Source organism: Mytilus californianus, unplaced genomic scaffold (assembly GCF_021869535.1).
Source record: "Mytilus californianus isolate M0D057914Y unplaced genomic scaffold, xbMytCali1.0.p SCAF_8, whole genome shotgun sequence".
Lineage (NCBI taxonomy): Eukaryota > Metazoa > Mollusca > Bivalvia > Mytilida > Mytilidae > Mytilus > Mytilus californianus.
Window position 1 is genome coordinate 41,700,798 of NW_026262734.1, and position 16,874 is coordinate 41,717,671.

The 16,874-nt window shown below is 31.2% G+C and overlaps 1 protein-coding gene and 1 long non-coding RNA gene across 4 annotated transcripts in view; one reads left to right on the plus strand and one right to left on the minus strand.

Annotated features, from left to right (window-relative positions):
- Positions 1-1,401: 1,401 nt before the first annotated feature.
- Positions 1,402-6,101, plus strand: LOC127713040 (uncharacterized). The gene is made up of 2 exons (XR_007987434.1): positions 1,402-1,878; positions 5,511-6,101. It is a non-coding gene; the product is annotated as an uncharacterized LOC127713040 (long non-coding RNA).
- Positions 5,012-16,874, minus strand: part of LOC127713039 (two pore channel protein 1-like) — a 45,821-nt gene continuing 33,958 nt past the window's right edge. The window contains exons 21-26 of one of the 3 annotated variants that reach the window (XM_052219638.1): positions 14,395-14,441; positions 13,044-13,112; positions 12,308-12,398; positions 10,389-10,510; positions 9,493-9,570; positions 5,012-8,869 (exon numbers count right to left, since the gene is read on the minus strand). In XM_052219638.1, coding sequence (XP_052075598.1) covers positions 8,693-8,869; positions 9,493-9,570; positions 10,389-10,510; positions 12,308-12,398; positions 13,044-13,112; positions 14,395-14,441 — 584 coding nt within the window. In that variant the 3' untranslated portion in view covers positions 5,012-8,692. Of the gene's footprint in view, positions 8,870-9,492; positions 9,571-9,627; positions 9,673-9,729; positions 9,775-10,388; positions 10,511-12,307; positions 12,399-13,043; positions 13,113-14,394; positions 14,442-16,874 lie in introns of those variants that run through there. The other 2 variants (XM_052219639.1, XM_052219640.1) reach the window with 2 other exon arrangements.

Sequence of the window (16,874 nt, forward strand, 5' to 3'; positions counted from 1 at the left end):
CCGGTTAAAAATGAAGTAGTGTGGCACCATTGGCTGAATAATGTGTCGTTTAACCAATGTCAAAAGTTTTCCTGTAAATTCTGAAAATTATTTTGGAAAATGCCTGTACCTAGTCAGGAATATAAGTTATTTTCCATTCATTCCATTGGTTGATATTGTTTAGCATTTGACTTTGTCAGGTTTTATGGACTTCCCCCTTTTTGAATTTACTTTGGAGTTTGATATTTTTGTTAATCCTTTTATTACTTCATACTTTAAATTCTTAAATGGTGAAAAAGTGTGGAATTAAATGATTATTTACAAGCAAATAGATTAGAAACCATTAAACTATATGACCTGAACAGTCCTGTGAACTTCGCACACAGCTTAGGAAAAGAAAGCTTAGATTATCTTAATACTAAGAAGAAACAATATATTGATTTATTTCGATTTTTTTCTATAATCAATTCCAATACAAATATATCTCATATAACAGATGACTAGGAAGATGTCATTACTATTATTATCACAATCATAAAATAACATGTGTATTTTCAATACATATATAAAACAAATTACAATAAAATGCTCCGCTGGGGCGCAGCTTCATACGACCGCAGAGGTCGAACCCTGAACAGTTGGGGCAAGTATGGACACAACATTCAAGCTTGATACAGCTCTGAATTTGGATTGTGATTAAATATTTGACACAGCATAGGTTTCTGACACAGAATGAATGTGGTCTAAGAACTTAAAAAATTTAAATTTACCTATTCAAACAATATCATTATTATTTGCTTTTATATATAAATCAGAAATAACCAATTTAAAATGGAAAATTATAAAGAAAAAAAAATCCCCCCCCCCAAAATTTTTTGAATCCCCTTATGATTCATCACCCCAAAACTCAATAACAGCCTTCACTTTGTGGTATGGTACCTTGCAGTACAATTTCAGAGAGATCCATACACAAGTTATTGTCTGGAAACTAGAAAAAGGCTTGTTTTTTTGGCCCCTTTTTGGCTCCAAATTCCTTAACGTTTAGGGCAATTACCCCCAAACTCAAACCCAGCTTTCCCTTTGTGGTATGGAACCTTGTAGTACAATTTCAGAAAGATCCATACACTTACACACAAGTTATTGTCATGAGACCAGAAAAATGCTTGTTTTTTGCCCCTTTTTTGGCCCCTAATTCCTAAAATTTTGAAGCAATTACCCCCAACATCAATCCCAGCATTCCCTTTCTGATATGAAACCTTGTGGTACAATGTCAGAGAGATCCATACACTAACACACAAGTTATGTCTGGAAGTTACAAAAATGCTTATTTTTGGCCCCTTTTGGGCCCCTAATTCCTTAACTGTTGGTACCATAACCCCCAAAATCAATCCCAACCTTCCTTTTGTGGTATTGAACCTTATGGTAAAATTTCTTAAAGATCCATTTAAACTAAAGTTAGAGTGCGAAAACCAATGTGTCTTCGGACGACGACGACGACGACGACGCCAACGTCATACCAATATACGACCACAAAAATGTTTTTGCGGTCGTATAAAAATACAATAGTACTAAGTATCCAGTACAAAAAAAATATTCGTAAGGGGTTTCGTGGAACCTTGTGTCTCGCCTGCGATTGCTGCTGTCAGTGTAAAAGTGTAATGTTGACTTAAAAAGTGAGTTTATTTATCAGTAAAATACAGAATTTAAAAAAAAACTTTTTCTTTAAATGTTATTTCTTGGTCTTGAAAATTAGCTTCTGTCAATGTTTCATAACAATCCATGAAGGTTTACAAATTTATCATGTCAAAAAAATTAATCCCAGACTCTTAAAATTTACTTCCGACATTATCTCTAAATCATTAAAAAGCTTCTGCCAAAATTTAATAAACTTCTATGAAGGTTTGACAAAGTCTCGGGGGGGGGGTCTCTTCCTATATGAAGGTATATACATATGTGCCGCTGGAATGGGTCCCTTTTTTGATACGTCAAATATATCAATGGGGTGCAATTTTACTGAGGAAATATATCAATAGGTAGTAATTGACCAATTGTGATATATCAATGGGTCATAATTTTTCAGTTTGTTGTGCAACAATATTAATCTTCACTGAATTTCCCAAACTCTTTGTCATTAAAATTTCCACATCTGCTGAAACTTATTGACAAAAGTTTTGTTATTGATCAAATTTTATTACACTGTCACAATTAATAATCTTTATCCACTAGAGTATAGTAAAAAAAAAGGTCACATATCGAACCTTTTGGTACTATTTGAGCTGATAAATATATATGAATGGGTTATGATTTCGCTGTGAAATATATGTATAGGTAGGGATTTCACAATTATTCAATATATGAGTGGGGGGTGTTTTTTTAAATCCCAGCTGCACAACTGTACCTAAAATACCATGTTGAGACCCCCCTGTGGACAAAGTAATTGATGTGTAACAAACTTTCATCCCAGACTGTATCTACTTGTTCACTCTAAAGCCCATTTATCAACAAAAATCAAAAATAAATATTTTTCAAAATTTTGCTCTGGATACTGTATTTTGGCCAATAACAAGCTTCTGATGAAATTTCATGAATCTGAATGTTAACTGTAAAATAAACTAAGTCCATTTATCAGTAAAATATGGAAAAATGAAAATAAATATTTTCATATATTTTCAAAATTTTGCTATGGATACTATATTTTGGTCATAAACAAGTTTCTGTCTAAATTTCATAAAATTCCATGAAGGTTTGACAAAGTTATTAATGTCTAAAAATCTTTATCCACAGACTGAACCTGAATGTTGATGCCGCCGCTGGGATCTATGATCGCTATAACTCGCATTCGTGACATAAATGTTGCAGGCTGGACAAAAACATCACAATATCAAAATTTTCATAAAGATATTTATCTTTAAATTGAACAATAAACTTTCAATTACCAACTACATTTCGTCATGTGGTCAGTTCTATTTTGAATTTTCTTAAGAACTTCTTAAACTTTTGTGTGGAGTATTGAAATAATGAACTATTGCTTTGGTAAAACAGATAGCTACAGATTATCTCACCATGAATTTAGTTTCAACACATGATGACAAAAGAACTATTCAAAAAACAGAATTGTCCACTTCCAATATTAATTGATTATCACAATGATTTTTATTGTAATTAGTTTTCCATGGAAATGTCTCTAGTTTTTACATCTTACATCATTTATATAGTTAATTTTGAGAAGACCCCTGTCCCCCTTGTATAAAACTAAAATATATGTTTCCTCTCGTTCTGGAATAACTGTGACTAAGACCACAACCCCCATAACAGAATAATAGTTTTTTTACAATAACCTGTTAAGGTGATTTTTTCTTCTACAACAACCTGTACAATAGGTCTGTTTAGCCCACTTAGTCACAGTTCTGGATTTCTAAACTTCTAAAAAAACACTGGCTATTAATTTTTACTCCAATTAGAGCTCCATATTTGCTGCAATACAAATAATATATACAAAAATATTAAAGGAAAGAAAAGAATATGTTATTTTAAAATATTCTTCAAGTACACAAGCAATTAACATTTTTGATTTTTGCATGTCAATTTTTATTTGCTCTTGTTGTGACTCGAATGTAAAGTGCTTAACAACAATTAATCTTTTATTCCATTGGTTTTTGAAAGCATTTTTTTTTCTCACATAAATTTGAACATAAGTGCTGAACTCTTGAATGTCAACAATGTCATAATTGAAGAAACTTATAGCATTGTAAATACGAGTAAAATAGATATGATGATGATGATGATGATGATAGATGGCTGTTTATAACATCCACTGGAATGAAAAGAGACAAAACCCCAAGGCCTCTTAAGGGCATACGATACAGTTTTGATCCCGTAATGAAATTTTGATGAAAATTTGCATATAGGCTATTTGTTACCTGATTAAATCAAATATGCAATAAAAAATATACCATCATGTGCTACTTTTTGAGTAAATTGAGGTTGAAATTTCAGATATTTCCTCAAAATTCGGATGTGTGGACGTATTTTTTCCTTTCGACAGAAATACATAACTTTTTTGTTTTAAAAGATAAACACAAGCTGTTTTTTGTTAAATTATTTGTAATTTCTGTTTTATATAAATGTTCTATAAATTTGTACATTTTATTTTTACAAATAACTCATATTTATCAAATGTTCATGAATGTAAAAAACAAACGTCATTTTTTGCTGTATATTTATCAAATTTAAAATAATTGCACTATTGACTTTTTCATGAAAATTGGTACACATAATCTTCATACGTAATCAAACCAAATGTCATTTTAAAAAAGAAGGGTCCATGAACTCGTTTTCAAGTTAAATCAGTTTGAATGTTAAAAATCAGTCGAAAACTGCATCTTTTCCCGATAAGTCACAGTTTGACGTCGCGAAAATAACAATTTACGTTAGCAACGTCATTACTTCCCCTGTAACTGTATCGTATGCCCTTAAGGTCAACATACAGCCTTTGACAATGAACAAGTGTATATACAGCATGTCAAGTTCTAAACCCTGTCATCCCAATATAACTGTTTGGCACAATAATCAAGTGCGAAAGAGAAATGCTACATTCATCAGACAAAAACATTATTATTTTGTTCTTCAAACACCAAAATGAAGTAGTGTGACACCATTGGCTGAATAATGTGCCTTTTAACCAATCTCAAAAGTTTTCCTGTAAATTCTGAAAATTATTTTGGAAAATGCCTGTATCCTAGCCAGAAATATAACAGTTATTTCCATTCATTCCATTGGTTGATATTGTTTAACATTTGACTTTGTCAGGTTTTATGGACTTCCCCCTTTTTGAATTTACTTTGGAGTTCGGTATTTTTGTTAATCCTTTTATTCCTTCATACTTTAAATTCTTAAATGGTGAAAAAGTATGGAATAAAATGATTATTTACAAGCAAATAGATTAGAAACCATTAAACTATATGACCTGAACAGTCCTGTGAACTTCACACACAGCTTAGGAAAAGAAAGCTTAGATTATCTTAATACTAAGAAGAAACAATATATTGATTTATTTCAATTTTTTGTATAATCAATTCCAATACAAATATATCTCATATAACAGATGACTAGGAAGATGTCATATTATTATTATCACAATCATAAAATAACATGTGTATTTTCAATACATATATAAAACAAATTACAAAAATACAATAGTAATAAGTATCCAGTACAAAAAAATATTCATAAGGAGTTTAGTGGAACCCTGTGTCTCGCCTGCGATTGTTGCTGTTAGTGTAAAAGTGTAATGTTGACTTAAAAAGTGAGTTCATTTATCAGTAAAATACAGAATGTAAAAAAATACTTTTTCTTTAAATGTTATTTCTTGGTCTTGAAAATTAGCTTCTGTCAAAGTTTCATAACAATCCATGAAGGTTTACAAATTTATCATGTCAAAAAAATTAATCCCATACTCTTAAAATTTACTTCAGACATTATCTCTAAATCATTAAAAAGCTTCTGCCAAAATTTAATAAACTTCTATGAAGGTTTGACAAAGTCTATAGGGGGGAGGGGGTCTCTTCCTATATGAAGGTATATACATATGTGCCGCTGGATTGGGTCCCTTTTTTGATACGTCAAATATATCAATGGGGTGCAATTTTACCGAGGAAATATATCAATAGGTAGTAATTGACCAATTGTGATATATCAATGGGTCATAATTTTTCAGTTTGTTGTGCAACAATATTAATCTTCACTGAATTTCCCAAACTCTTTGTCATTAAAATTTCCACATCTGCTGAAACTTATTGACATAAGTTTTGTTATTGATCAAATTTTATTACACTGTCACAATTAATAATCTTTACCCACTAGAGTATAGTAAAAAAAAGGTCACATATCAGACCTTTTGGTACTATTTGAGCTGATAAATATATATGAATGGGTTATGATTTCGCTGTGAAATATATGTATAGGTAGGGATTTCACAATTATTCAATATATGAATGGGGGTGTTTTTTAAATCCCAGCTGCACAACTGTACCTAAAATACCATGTTGAGACCCCCCTGTGGACAAAGTAATTGATGTGTAACAAACTTTAACCCCAGACTGTATCTACTTGTTTACTCTAAAGCTAATTTATCAGTAAAATACAAAAATCAAAAATAAATATTTTTCAAAATTTTGCTCTGGATACTGTATTTTGGTCATTAACAAGCTTCTGTCCAAATTTCATGAAATTCCATGAAGGCTTGACAAAGTTATTGATGACTAAAAAACTATAACCTCGGACTGAATCTGAATGTTAACTGTAAAATAAACTAAGTCCATTTATCAGTAAAATATGGAAAAATGAAAATAAATATTTTCATATATTTTCAAAATTTTGCTATGGATACTATATTTTGGTCATAAACAAGTTTCTGTCTAAATTTTATAAAATTCCATGAAGGTTTGACAAAGATATTAATGTCTAAAAATCTTTATCCACAGACTGAACCTAAATGTTGACCCCGCCGCCGGGATCTATGATCGCTATAACTTGCATTCGTGACATAAATGTTGCAGGCTGGACAAAAACATCACAATATCAAAATTGTCATAAAGATATTTATCTTTAAATTGAACAATAAACTTTCAATTATCAACTACATTTCGTCATGTGGTCAGTTCCATTTTGGATATTCTTAAGAACTTCTTAAACTTTTGTGAAGTATTGAAATAATTAACTACTGCTCTGATAACACAGATAGCTACAGATTATCTCACCATGAATTTACTCATGTTCGACTTCAGCAATTTAGTTTCAACACATGATGACAATAGAACTATTCACAAAACAGAATTGTCCACTTCCAATATTAATTGGTTATCACAATGATTTTTATTGTAATTAGTTTTCCATGGAAATGTCTCTAGTTTTTACATCTTACATCATTTATATAGTTAATTTCCCCTGTCCCACATGTATAAAACTAAAATATGTGTTTCCTCTCGTTCTGGAATAACTGTGACTAAGACCACAACCCCCATAACAGAATAATAGTTTTTTTACAATAACCTGTTAAGGTGATTTTTTCTTCTACAATAACCTGTACAATAGGTCTGTTTAGCCCACTTAGTCACAGTTCGGGATTTCTAAACCTCTAAAAAAAATACTGGCTATTAACAAACACAATTTTTACTCCAATTAGAGCTCTTATATTTGCTGTTATACAAATAATATATACAAAAATATTAAAAGAAAGAAAAGAAAATGTTATTTTAAAATATTCTTCAAGTACACAAGCAAATAACTTTTTTGATTTTTGAATGTCAATTTTTAATATTTGCTCTTGTTGTGACTTGAATGTAAGTGCTTAAATAGCAGTTAAACTTTTAATCAATTGGTTTTTGAAAGTAGATTTTTTTCTCACATAAATTTGAACATAAGTGCTTAACTCTTGCATGTCAACAATTCCATAGTTGAAGAAACTTATAGTATCGTAAATATGAATAAAAACAGATGATAATGATGAGAGATGGCCATTTATAACATCCAGTGGCATGAAAAGAGACAAAATCACAAGGCCTCTTAAGGTCAACAAACAGCCTTCAACAATGAACAAGTGTATATACAGCATGTTAAGTTCTAAACCCTGTCACCCCAATATAGCTGTTTGGCACAATAATCAACCTAGCTTTATGTTGAGCTATGTTATCAAAAATGTACAAAAGTAATCTTTATATTTTCAATTAATAAAAATTAATACACAAACAATTTCATTTCTATTATTATTTTGAAATAAAACAAAACATTGACAAATTTACCTCAAATATTCAAAGGTACAATACTCATTATAACACCATTTTTAGCACCAATCTCAATGCATTATTAAATTCAACCTATAATTGTTGTTTTTGGCAAGACCACATTTAAAACAAAGATAAGGTGTGCTTTATATTTGAGGCTTTAATAAGCTTAAAAATGAATGTGGAAGGGTAGGAGGGGTAGTTTATTTTTAGACATGGGTCATTGATCTGAATACCCATACAATTCTACGTTGTCTCATCAACATATTTTTGTTATTGAACATATTGAGGGAAAACAACTATGTTTTAAAACCAGAGGCAGATTTTATGTAGGGGGCCTGGATCTTAGTCCTCCCATTATGGAGTTATAAGTATGGTTAATGCATAGACTTTTTACAAGTCCCATTCCTAATATTGCCTTGGTGGGCCCCCCTTTTTCAAAATCCTATGGCAGCTACATGTATTGTTGCAAACAGTAAAGGAGAAAACCACTTTACTTAATAATACAACCATAACAAATATTCAGGAGCATTGTTTTCTTTTTAATGTTTCATCATACTTTCTTTGGCTCAAATTTGAACTTGTACAAGGATTAAAAGTAAACCTATTATTCTCAAGATGAGTAAGCTATTGAAATAAGAAACTGCTCCAAACTATACACAAGTATACAAGGTATGACAGAAATATTATATTGTAATTAGCAATATGCAATATGCAAATTAGTGTCCAATAATTACATCACAGATCACGATAGAATGAGATATACTGATAAATGAATATACAATGCATGTGGATTTTTTTGTTTGCAATAATATCATAATAATATTCAAATCTTCAGAATTATTTTGCCTTTTCATCATCACCTTTGAAATTCAAGTCTGATCTTCTAAACACATATAAAAGTATTCTCAAAACATTTAAAAAAAATATCTTTAAGCAAAACTGTTTTCAATATCAGGAGACTCTAACTCAGATACTGTTCGATGTAAAAATACTGGTGCAATTGGTTCATCCAAATTCAAACTGTGATTGACACGCCGTCTTTGTCTCAGATTCTCCAAATTAGCTATGGTTTCTTCTCTGTTTTGCTCATCTTCTTCTATCCAAGTCTAAAATGGTTGAAAAAGTTAAAACATGTTTATTATGGAGTAATTTTTGAAGACTTAAAAATTACATATCAAAACATCTTTATTGATGTGAGAACTTTGATCAGAATAGTTCTGCATTAATGAAAATTCTACTTTTTAAATTTTCATAGAAACTCCTGATACATTTCTGTGATCACATTTGAGATATCTAGCACAATTTTAAATTGTCAAGAATTCAAAAAATTTAATAAATGACCCATTTTTTCTGAATTAATTCTCCACTTACCAGATTTTTCACCAGTAAAGGTCTGCATTATGATAAACATCAGCAGAAAAGTTTTTAAAATAATGTGAGGTTAATGAAATATAATCTGAATGTTTTATTTGAAACTATTATAGTTATCCAATAACAGATGAAGCTGAGGAACACAGCATATAATAATTATAGAATAACTAATTCAAGAATTGAATTGACAAAATATATTTGAATGACTGAACACATTTATACATGAATGTGTACAGCGTATGAGTGAAGAACAACTCTCATCTTATCGCAATGAAAATACAGATTTATTTCACATGAGAAACATCTGTTTTTTACACAAGGTAATCATGTTATTTCATTGCAACTTTTATTGATTTACCTTGACCTCATCACTGTACATCTTTAAGCTGTAATCATCCTTATTTCTGAATCTCTCTCCCTTATATAAGTATGGTGTCTACAACAGAAAATAATTACAAAATCTCTCTCCCTTGTATAAGTATGGTGTCTACAATAGAAAATAATTACAAAATCTCTATCCCTTGTATAAGTATGGTGTCTACAATAGAAAAAAATTACAAAATCTCTCTCCCTTGTATAAGTATGGTGTCTACAACAGAAAATAATTACAAAATCTCTATCCCTTGTATAAGTATGGTGTCTACAACAGAAAATAGTTACAAAATCTCTCTCCATTGTATAAGTATGGTGTCTACAATAGAAAATAATAACTCAATACAAAAAATCCAAATTTGTTCGCTTTAGAAAAAAAAACAAAAAATTCCCTGTAACTTTTTGCATTACAAAAGAAAATGTTTGACATCCAAAATTTATTGCTTTGCAAATGTCAACATTTAAACCTGTGCAATATGATGTCGGACATAGTAAAGCCAACATTATTTAGTTTGAAAAATTTTAAACTAAAAAATTAAAGCAACTTGATGTTCTGGTGTACAACAAAATTACTATTTTGATATTAAAAGATTCACACTATAATCATAATAGTTTTACTTTTTTGTTATAAATGGAACTTACTCATACATTTTTATATCATAAAAATAAAAAATGTTATTTGTTACTGGAAAATATTTAAATCATGTAGTCAACTATGATTGTTTGTTTCACTGCTAAAGTTCTAACCTCAATTTTTCAGATAATAAACCCAATTAGTTGTTACTTTCCTTTTTGTTTTGTATTTTTGTAATCCTTTGTCTAGTATTATACGTGGCTTCTAATACTTTCCAATATTACCATGAATCTTATCACATGACTTACAGGTATATCACATGACTTGGATTGATTGACGATGTAGTCACCAGTAATTTTATGATACCGATGTTCACACATAGCTTGTTCTTCCTCAGATATTGTAATATGTACAGTGTGTTTGGCATGATCTGTAAAATAACATGTATATTGAAAACAAATATTAAATGTTTCAAAGTTCTATATGTAATATTTGCCACATGACATTAAGCAATAACAACGACTTCTGAGCAAATAAAAACTTCTTGATTACTTCATCACAATTAAAAAGCAGAAAAACCCTTTTCAAAATTGATTTTTTGGGATGTATTTTCTGCTTATCATACACTGAGAAGTTTAGGGCTAAACAGATCAATATAAAATCAAATAAGATTGTTTCTGAGGACACATATGAACCCGCTCAAGCTTTGCAATTTTCCAAGTCAAAAAGGGCATAACTCTAGAACGGTAAATGACTCACAACCCAAATTTGAACTCTGACTGGGTGTTGTGGTTCTTAGCATTGTGTATGAGTTTCAGTACGGACACGAAAATGGGATGGACGGAAGGACGGATGGATAGAAAGACAGATGGACGGTAAAGGGCAACACTTAATGCCCCCATTGCCTACAGCAGGGGCATAATCAATGTTATATATATTAACAAATTCTCACGAAATTTAAATTCTTTCTCCAAAGACGAGTTCATTCCCTAACCAAAAACTGATGAAAACTGGTATTTTGATAAAGAAAGGTGATTAGAGGCCAAATTGTCCCTCAAATCAAATGTATTTCAGAATGTCTTCAAATTGCAATATATAAATATAGAATATGGCATTAGACTAAAATAAACTGTTGTCACAGATATATGTCTCTTCTGTATGTAACTTTGAATGTATAATGCAAATGCTGAAATTAAAATGTTAATACTTTAACATGTATACTATGTAAAATATTCGAAGTTAATGAACCATGACTAATTGTGCAGGCCCAAAAATCTCCCTGGAATGAATGCTAATACAACTGCATACCAAATATCCATGACTTATCAAATCTGTTCCCCTTAACATAGTTTTATAATGTCCTCAACTTTAGAAAGCTTGGCATTTACAGACAAGTGTATATTAAAGCATACTTTAGGTATGGGGAGTTGGTTGAGATCTCACAACAATGTTTAACCCAGCCGAATTTTTGTGACTGTCCCAAGTCAGGAACCTCTGGCCTTTGTTAGTCTTCGGTGTTTAGTGTGACATCCATTTTCGCTGAACTAGTATGCATTATTGTTTAGGGGCCAGCTGAAGCCCGCCTCCTGGTGCAGGATTTTTTCGCTGTATTGAAGACTCATTGGTGGCCTTGAACTGTTTTCTGCTCATTGGTCGGGTTGTTGTCTCTTTGACACATTCCCCCGTTTCCATTTTCCATTTATTTAGAATACATATTTCTTTCAAAAGAATTAAAATGTGAATATAAATTCACAATTACAGCTAATGATTATTCATAGTTAAGTGCAAGTTGTGATTTCAAATGATATCAATTTCATATATAAATTCATATTTAGAAATGGTAAAAGACCTTCATGATTAATAGAAAGAATGACATTGTGTCTACCTCATCTGATAAAGTTTGTTCTCCTGCTGTACATTAGCATAGGAAGTACCTTGTATCTACCTCATCTGATAAAGTTTGTTCTCCTGCTGTACATTAGCATAGGAAGTACCGGAGTTCATCTCTGGTTTTTGATGGGGTTCATGTTGCTCTATTTTCATTGTTGTATCATGTGGACTTGTTCATCTTTTCCTAGTTTACTTTTTTTGCCATCGTGTTGTCAGTTTTTCTTCGATTTATGAGTTTTAAATGTAGCAAATTCATACAAGATTTTAAACTTTACTGACAATAATCATTTAAATGACTTTCATTTTTGAACTTTTTATTTTTAAATAAAAATCTTACCTTCAATATCTTTGACCTCCATTTTTCTGTTATACTGCATTCTAAACAGGAATTGTTCTAAAATAAAGGCCACTACAATGTTCATCACCACCTGAAATGCAAATATAAACTCTCTCTTTAGAATGTCAAAAGAAAAAGTTTATAAAGACTAGTCAAAAACCTGCATTGGGACAAGATAAAACTGACCTTATAAGAGAGGTGACCTGTGAATTCAGGTTCAAAATGCATAGGTAATCAACAGCAGTACAAGAAGAGCGTGACCTGACAAGACAGGTTTTCGACCTTTAAAGCAGGTTTGACTGTACTTCAATGTCAAATTTCAATTTCAAGCAAATCTAAAGATTTTCATTTATTAAGCAAAACAATTTTGCAGCTGTATCTGTGAAGAATAAAGTATACTCATTTATTTTCATTAGAAATCTTTTGTCATAACTGTACAATTCAACAATTATATTCATCTATGCATTTTTCATTATTCCATGTGAAATTATTGTATTATGTCAAATTTCAAAGTTTTTTTGGTTATTTGGAGAATTTAATCTTTGACAGTTTCTGTTTAATGTTTTCACAACTTTTTTAGAGTCGGAATGATTAGGAGCTTGACATACTTTTTAGACACATGGACATTGTTGAGGACTATATATTGACATCCAGATGTCTTTTGGTTATTTGTATCGTGGGGTTGCTGTCTCCTTTGACGTATTTCCCACATCTCCATTTATTTATTGTCACTTACCATCATAACAATATAAAACAACATGAAATAAACTCGACTCCACTCTCCTATGTGATGAGCATAACCTTCCTGTAAAAGATGAAAGCATGGTTATCAAAGCATCATAAATATTTGGACAATCTAATAGAGAAGGCATTTATTTTTTGTGTTTGAGTGTGTTTTTTGTGCTGTCAGTGTGTATTTGTAGCCAAAAGTGTAGCTCTTGTTTATACATTTGTATAATTGTAGTGTTACTAGTTCTCAAGATATTCCATTTCATGTATACTATTCAGGGATGTTTAATGACCTTAATTATCCAGGAGGGTCTCGCAGGGTAGGCCAGAAATTATGCCTAAAATAAACAATCTATCTATTCTTTTTTGGATGGTGATCTACTGTTGATTTATTTATTTTCTTGGGTATCAATTTTCGGGGATTGGAGGAAAATGTATTTTCATGAATTCGTGGTTTTGTCAGATTTTACATACAAACGAATAGAAAATAAATGTACAATTTGTTAAGCATTTAAATTAGTGGTTTGCCTCTACCCAGGTATTTCTTGAAAATTAGTCGCCAATGAATAATAATGAATCCACAGTAACTTGCATTTAGAGATTTTCATTTCACCCAAAGTCTGTTTAACCAAAAAAGATACACAAAGTCAATTAAAAAAGGTTTTCTTGTAAATCAGATTGTGTATAAAAGATGACAGAAGACAAAGTTGCAAGACAATGATAAAAAAAAATGTGGGGTGTTAGCTTAAAATAAAATTGAAGAAAATGGAGAATGTGTCCATGGGACACAGATGATGCCCCCGCTTGCATATAACATTATAAAAGAACATAACTCAAGAACGGTAAAAGTGACGCAACCCAAATTCAAACTTGATTTGTGTTTTGTGGTAATACACATCGTGTATAAACTTCATAATGTTTGGTTGAGGCAAACTAAAGTTAGAGAACGGAAAGTAATTTTGGGATATACGGACGGACACGAGTAACACTTAATGCCCCTCCGTCGCGACCGGGCCATAATAAAAAAACTCAACTCTAGTGCATATCTGATTATGACTTTCCTTCCAAATATATTGTTGTCTTGTTACTGTTAATTCATTAATTATTGTTGGCATTCATTATTATGACTGTTAAGAAATGAACAAAAACATGATATAAATTAATGTAATGAGATGAAAAGCTGCAAAAAATAATGCAAACTGAATCTAAAAAGCAACTTCTAATTAATGACTTACTTATCCAATTGTTTTTTTTTTTTTCAATATCAAAACATATTTCTTTTTAATTTATTTTATGGTACATAACTGAATTGAGACAAACAAGCATATTAATAATCCAACATAAGAATATCTACTCACCATAATTATAAACCAGTTATTGACAACAGTCAGTTCAAATAAAGTTACTGAAAATAAATATTTACACCACATCAAATATTTGTATCTTGTTTTTGTTTATTTTTTACTTGTAATTGAGTTTAATGTAATCTTACTGTACATTTATTTGCCAAAGCAGTCAGAGGAAGCCACATTGGCCAAGATAAATGTAAATTAAATATACAGGATTTAATATGTTCAAAGAACTCTCTTGTAAACCTTCATAAAGAAACAATCAGCCTAAGTTAAGGATAAATCTGTCATCACATACAGATAGAAGAGTGTAGCTTACAACTTTAGAAACTTGAACAAGACTTGAAAGTATATATATAGATTCTTACTTTGGTACCAGTGGATTATCAGATTTATCCAATCGAGATAGTTAAGCTATCAAAATTTAAAGTCTGAGCCTTGGCGAGGACTTAAAAATTGATAATTTAACTATTAAAATTGGATAAATCCGATAATCCAATAGTAACTATGTAAGAATCTGTTTCTCTAATGATTATCAAATTAATTTTCATTTTTGATAAATGAAAATCCCTTTAGAGTGCCTTCCAAAATTCCACAAAGTTGTCAATTTCATTAACACCTGTTATCATATTTTGATTCATCCTGTGAGCTGATAAAGGTTATGACCCTTAAACTCATCCAATCATCTTCTGAGATCATCGGCAACCACACGTTGATTAAATTTTTTTATACAATGGGTCCAGAAAGGGTTAAATTGCCACAGAATTAGAGAAATATATATATATATCTATCAAATTAATAGACACCTGCGAAATCAAAGAAATGTGCATAGGATTATTATGTCTAATTTCAATAGAATTATTGTCAGGTGATAAATTTCATACAGTAATAAACTGTTAACACAGAGATATGTGTCGCCTATTTGTTATTTTGATAATGCAAATGTTGAAATCATAAACTGTTATCACAGAGATATGTCTCGCCTTTTTGTAATTTTGATAATGCAAATGTTGAAATTAAAATAGCAATACTTTAACATGCAAGTTATGCAAATATTCAAAGTCGATGAACCATGGCTAAGGTACATGGCTAAACAATCTCCATGGAATGAGATGTGCCAATGCTAATACAACTGCATACCAAATACCATTGACTTATCATAAGTCGTTCCCTTTAAACAAACCTAAACACAAACATTAACTTGTAAACTATGTAAAAGTTTCAAAGTCAATGAACCATGATCAGGGGTGGGGCTATATAATCTCCATGGAAACGATACTTTCAAATGCCAATAAATTTGCATACCAAATATCATTGACTTAACATTAGCAGTTCATCTTAAACTGATCTAATCACAAACTAATACATGTAAACTAAGCAAAAGTTTCAAAGTAAATAGACCATGACTGAGGAGGCGGGACCAAATATTCTCCATGGAAATGAGATGTGCTAATGCTTATACAACTGAACACTAATTAACATTGGCCTACCTCTAATGGTTCCCCTTGAACTGACCTAATCACAAACTAATACATGTTAACTTAGCAAAATTTTCAAAGTCTATAGACCATGATTAAGGGGGAGGAGCCAAATAATCTCCATGGAAATGAGATATGCCAATGCTTATACAACTGCATACCAAATATCATTGACCTACCTCTAGTGGTTCCCCATAAATTGACCTAATCACAAACTAATACATGTAAACTATGAAAAGTTTCAAAGTCATTAGACCTTGACTGAGAGGGCGGGGCCAAATAATCTCCATGGTAATGAGATGTGCCAATGCTAATACAACTGCATACCAAATATCATTGACCTACCACTAGTGGTTCACCATGAACTAGACCTAATCACAAACTAATACATTGTTGACGCTGTCGCCGCCGACGCCGGAAACAGCATACCTATGTCTCGCTTTTTGACTCCGTCAAGGCGAGACAAAAAAAGCAATACTTTAACATGTAAGTTATGCAAATATTCAAAGTCAATGAACTATGACTGAAGGTACAGGGCCAAACAATCTCCATGGAAATGAGATGTGCCAATGATAATACAACTGCATACCAAATACCATTGATTTTTCATAAGTCGTTTCCTTTAAACAAACCTAAACACAAACATTAACTTGTAAACTATGTAAAAGTTTCAAAGTCAATGAACTATGATGAGGGGTTGGGGCTATATAATCTTCATGGAATAGATACTTGCAAATGCCAATACATTTGCATACCAAATATCCTTGACTTAACATTAGCAGTTCATCTTAAACTGATCTAATCGCAAACTAATACATATAAACTAAGCAAAAGTTTAAAAGTCAATAGACCATGACTGAGATGAGGGGGCGGGGCCAAATATTCCTGCATGGAAATGAGATGTGCTAATGCTTATACAACTGCATACCAAATATTATTGACCTATCACTAGTGGTTCACCATAAACTAGACCTAATCACAAACTAATACATTGTTGACGCCGCCGCCACC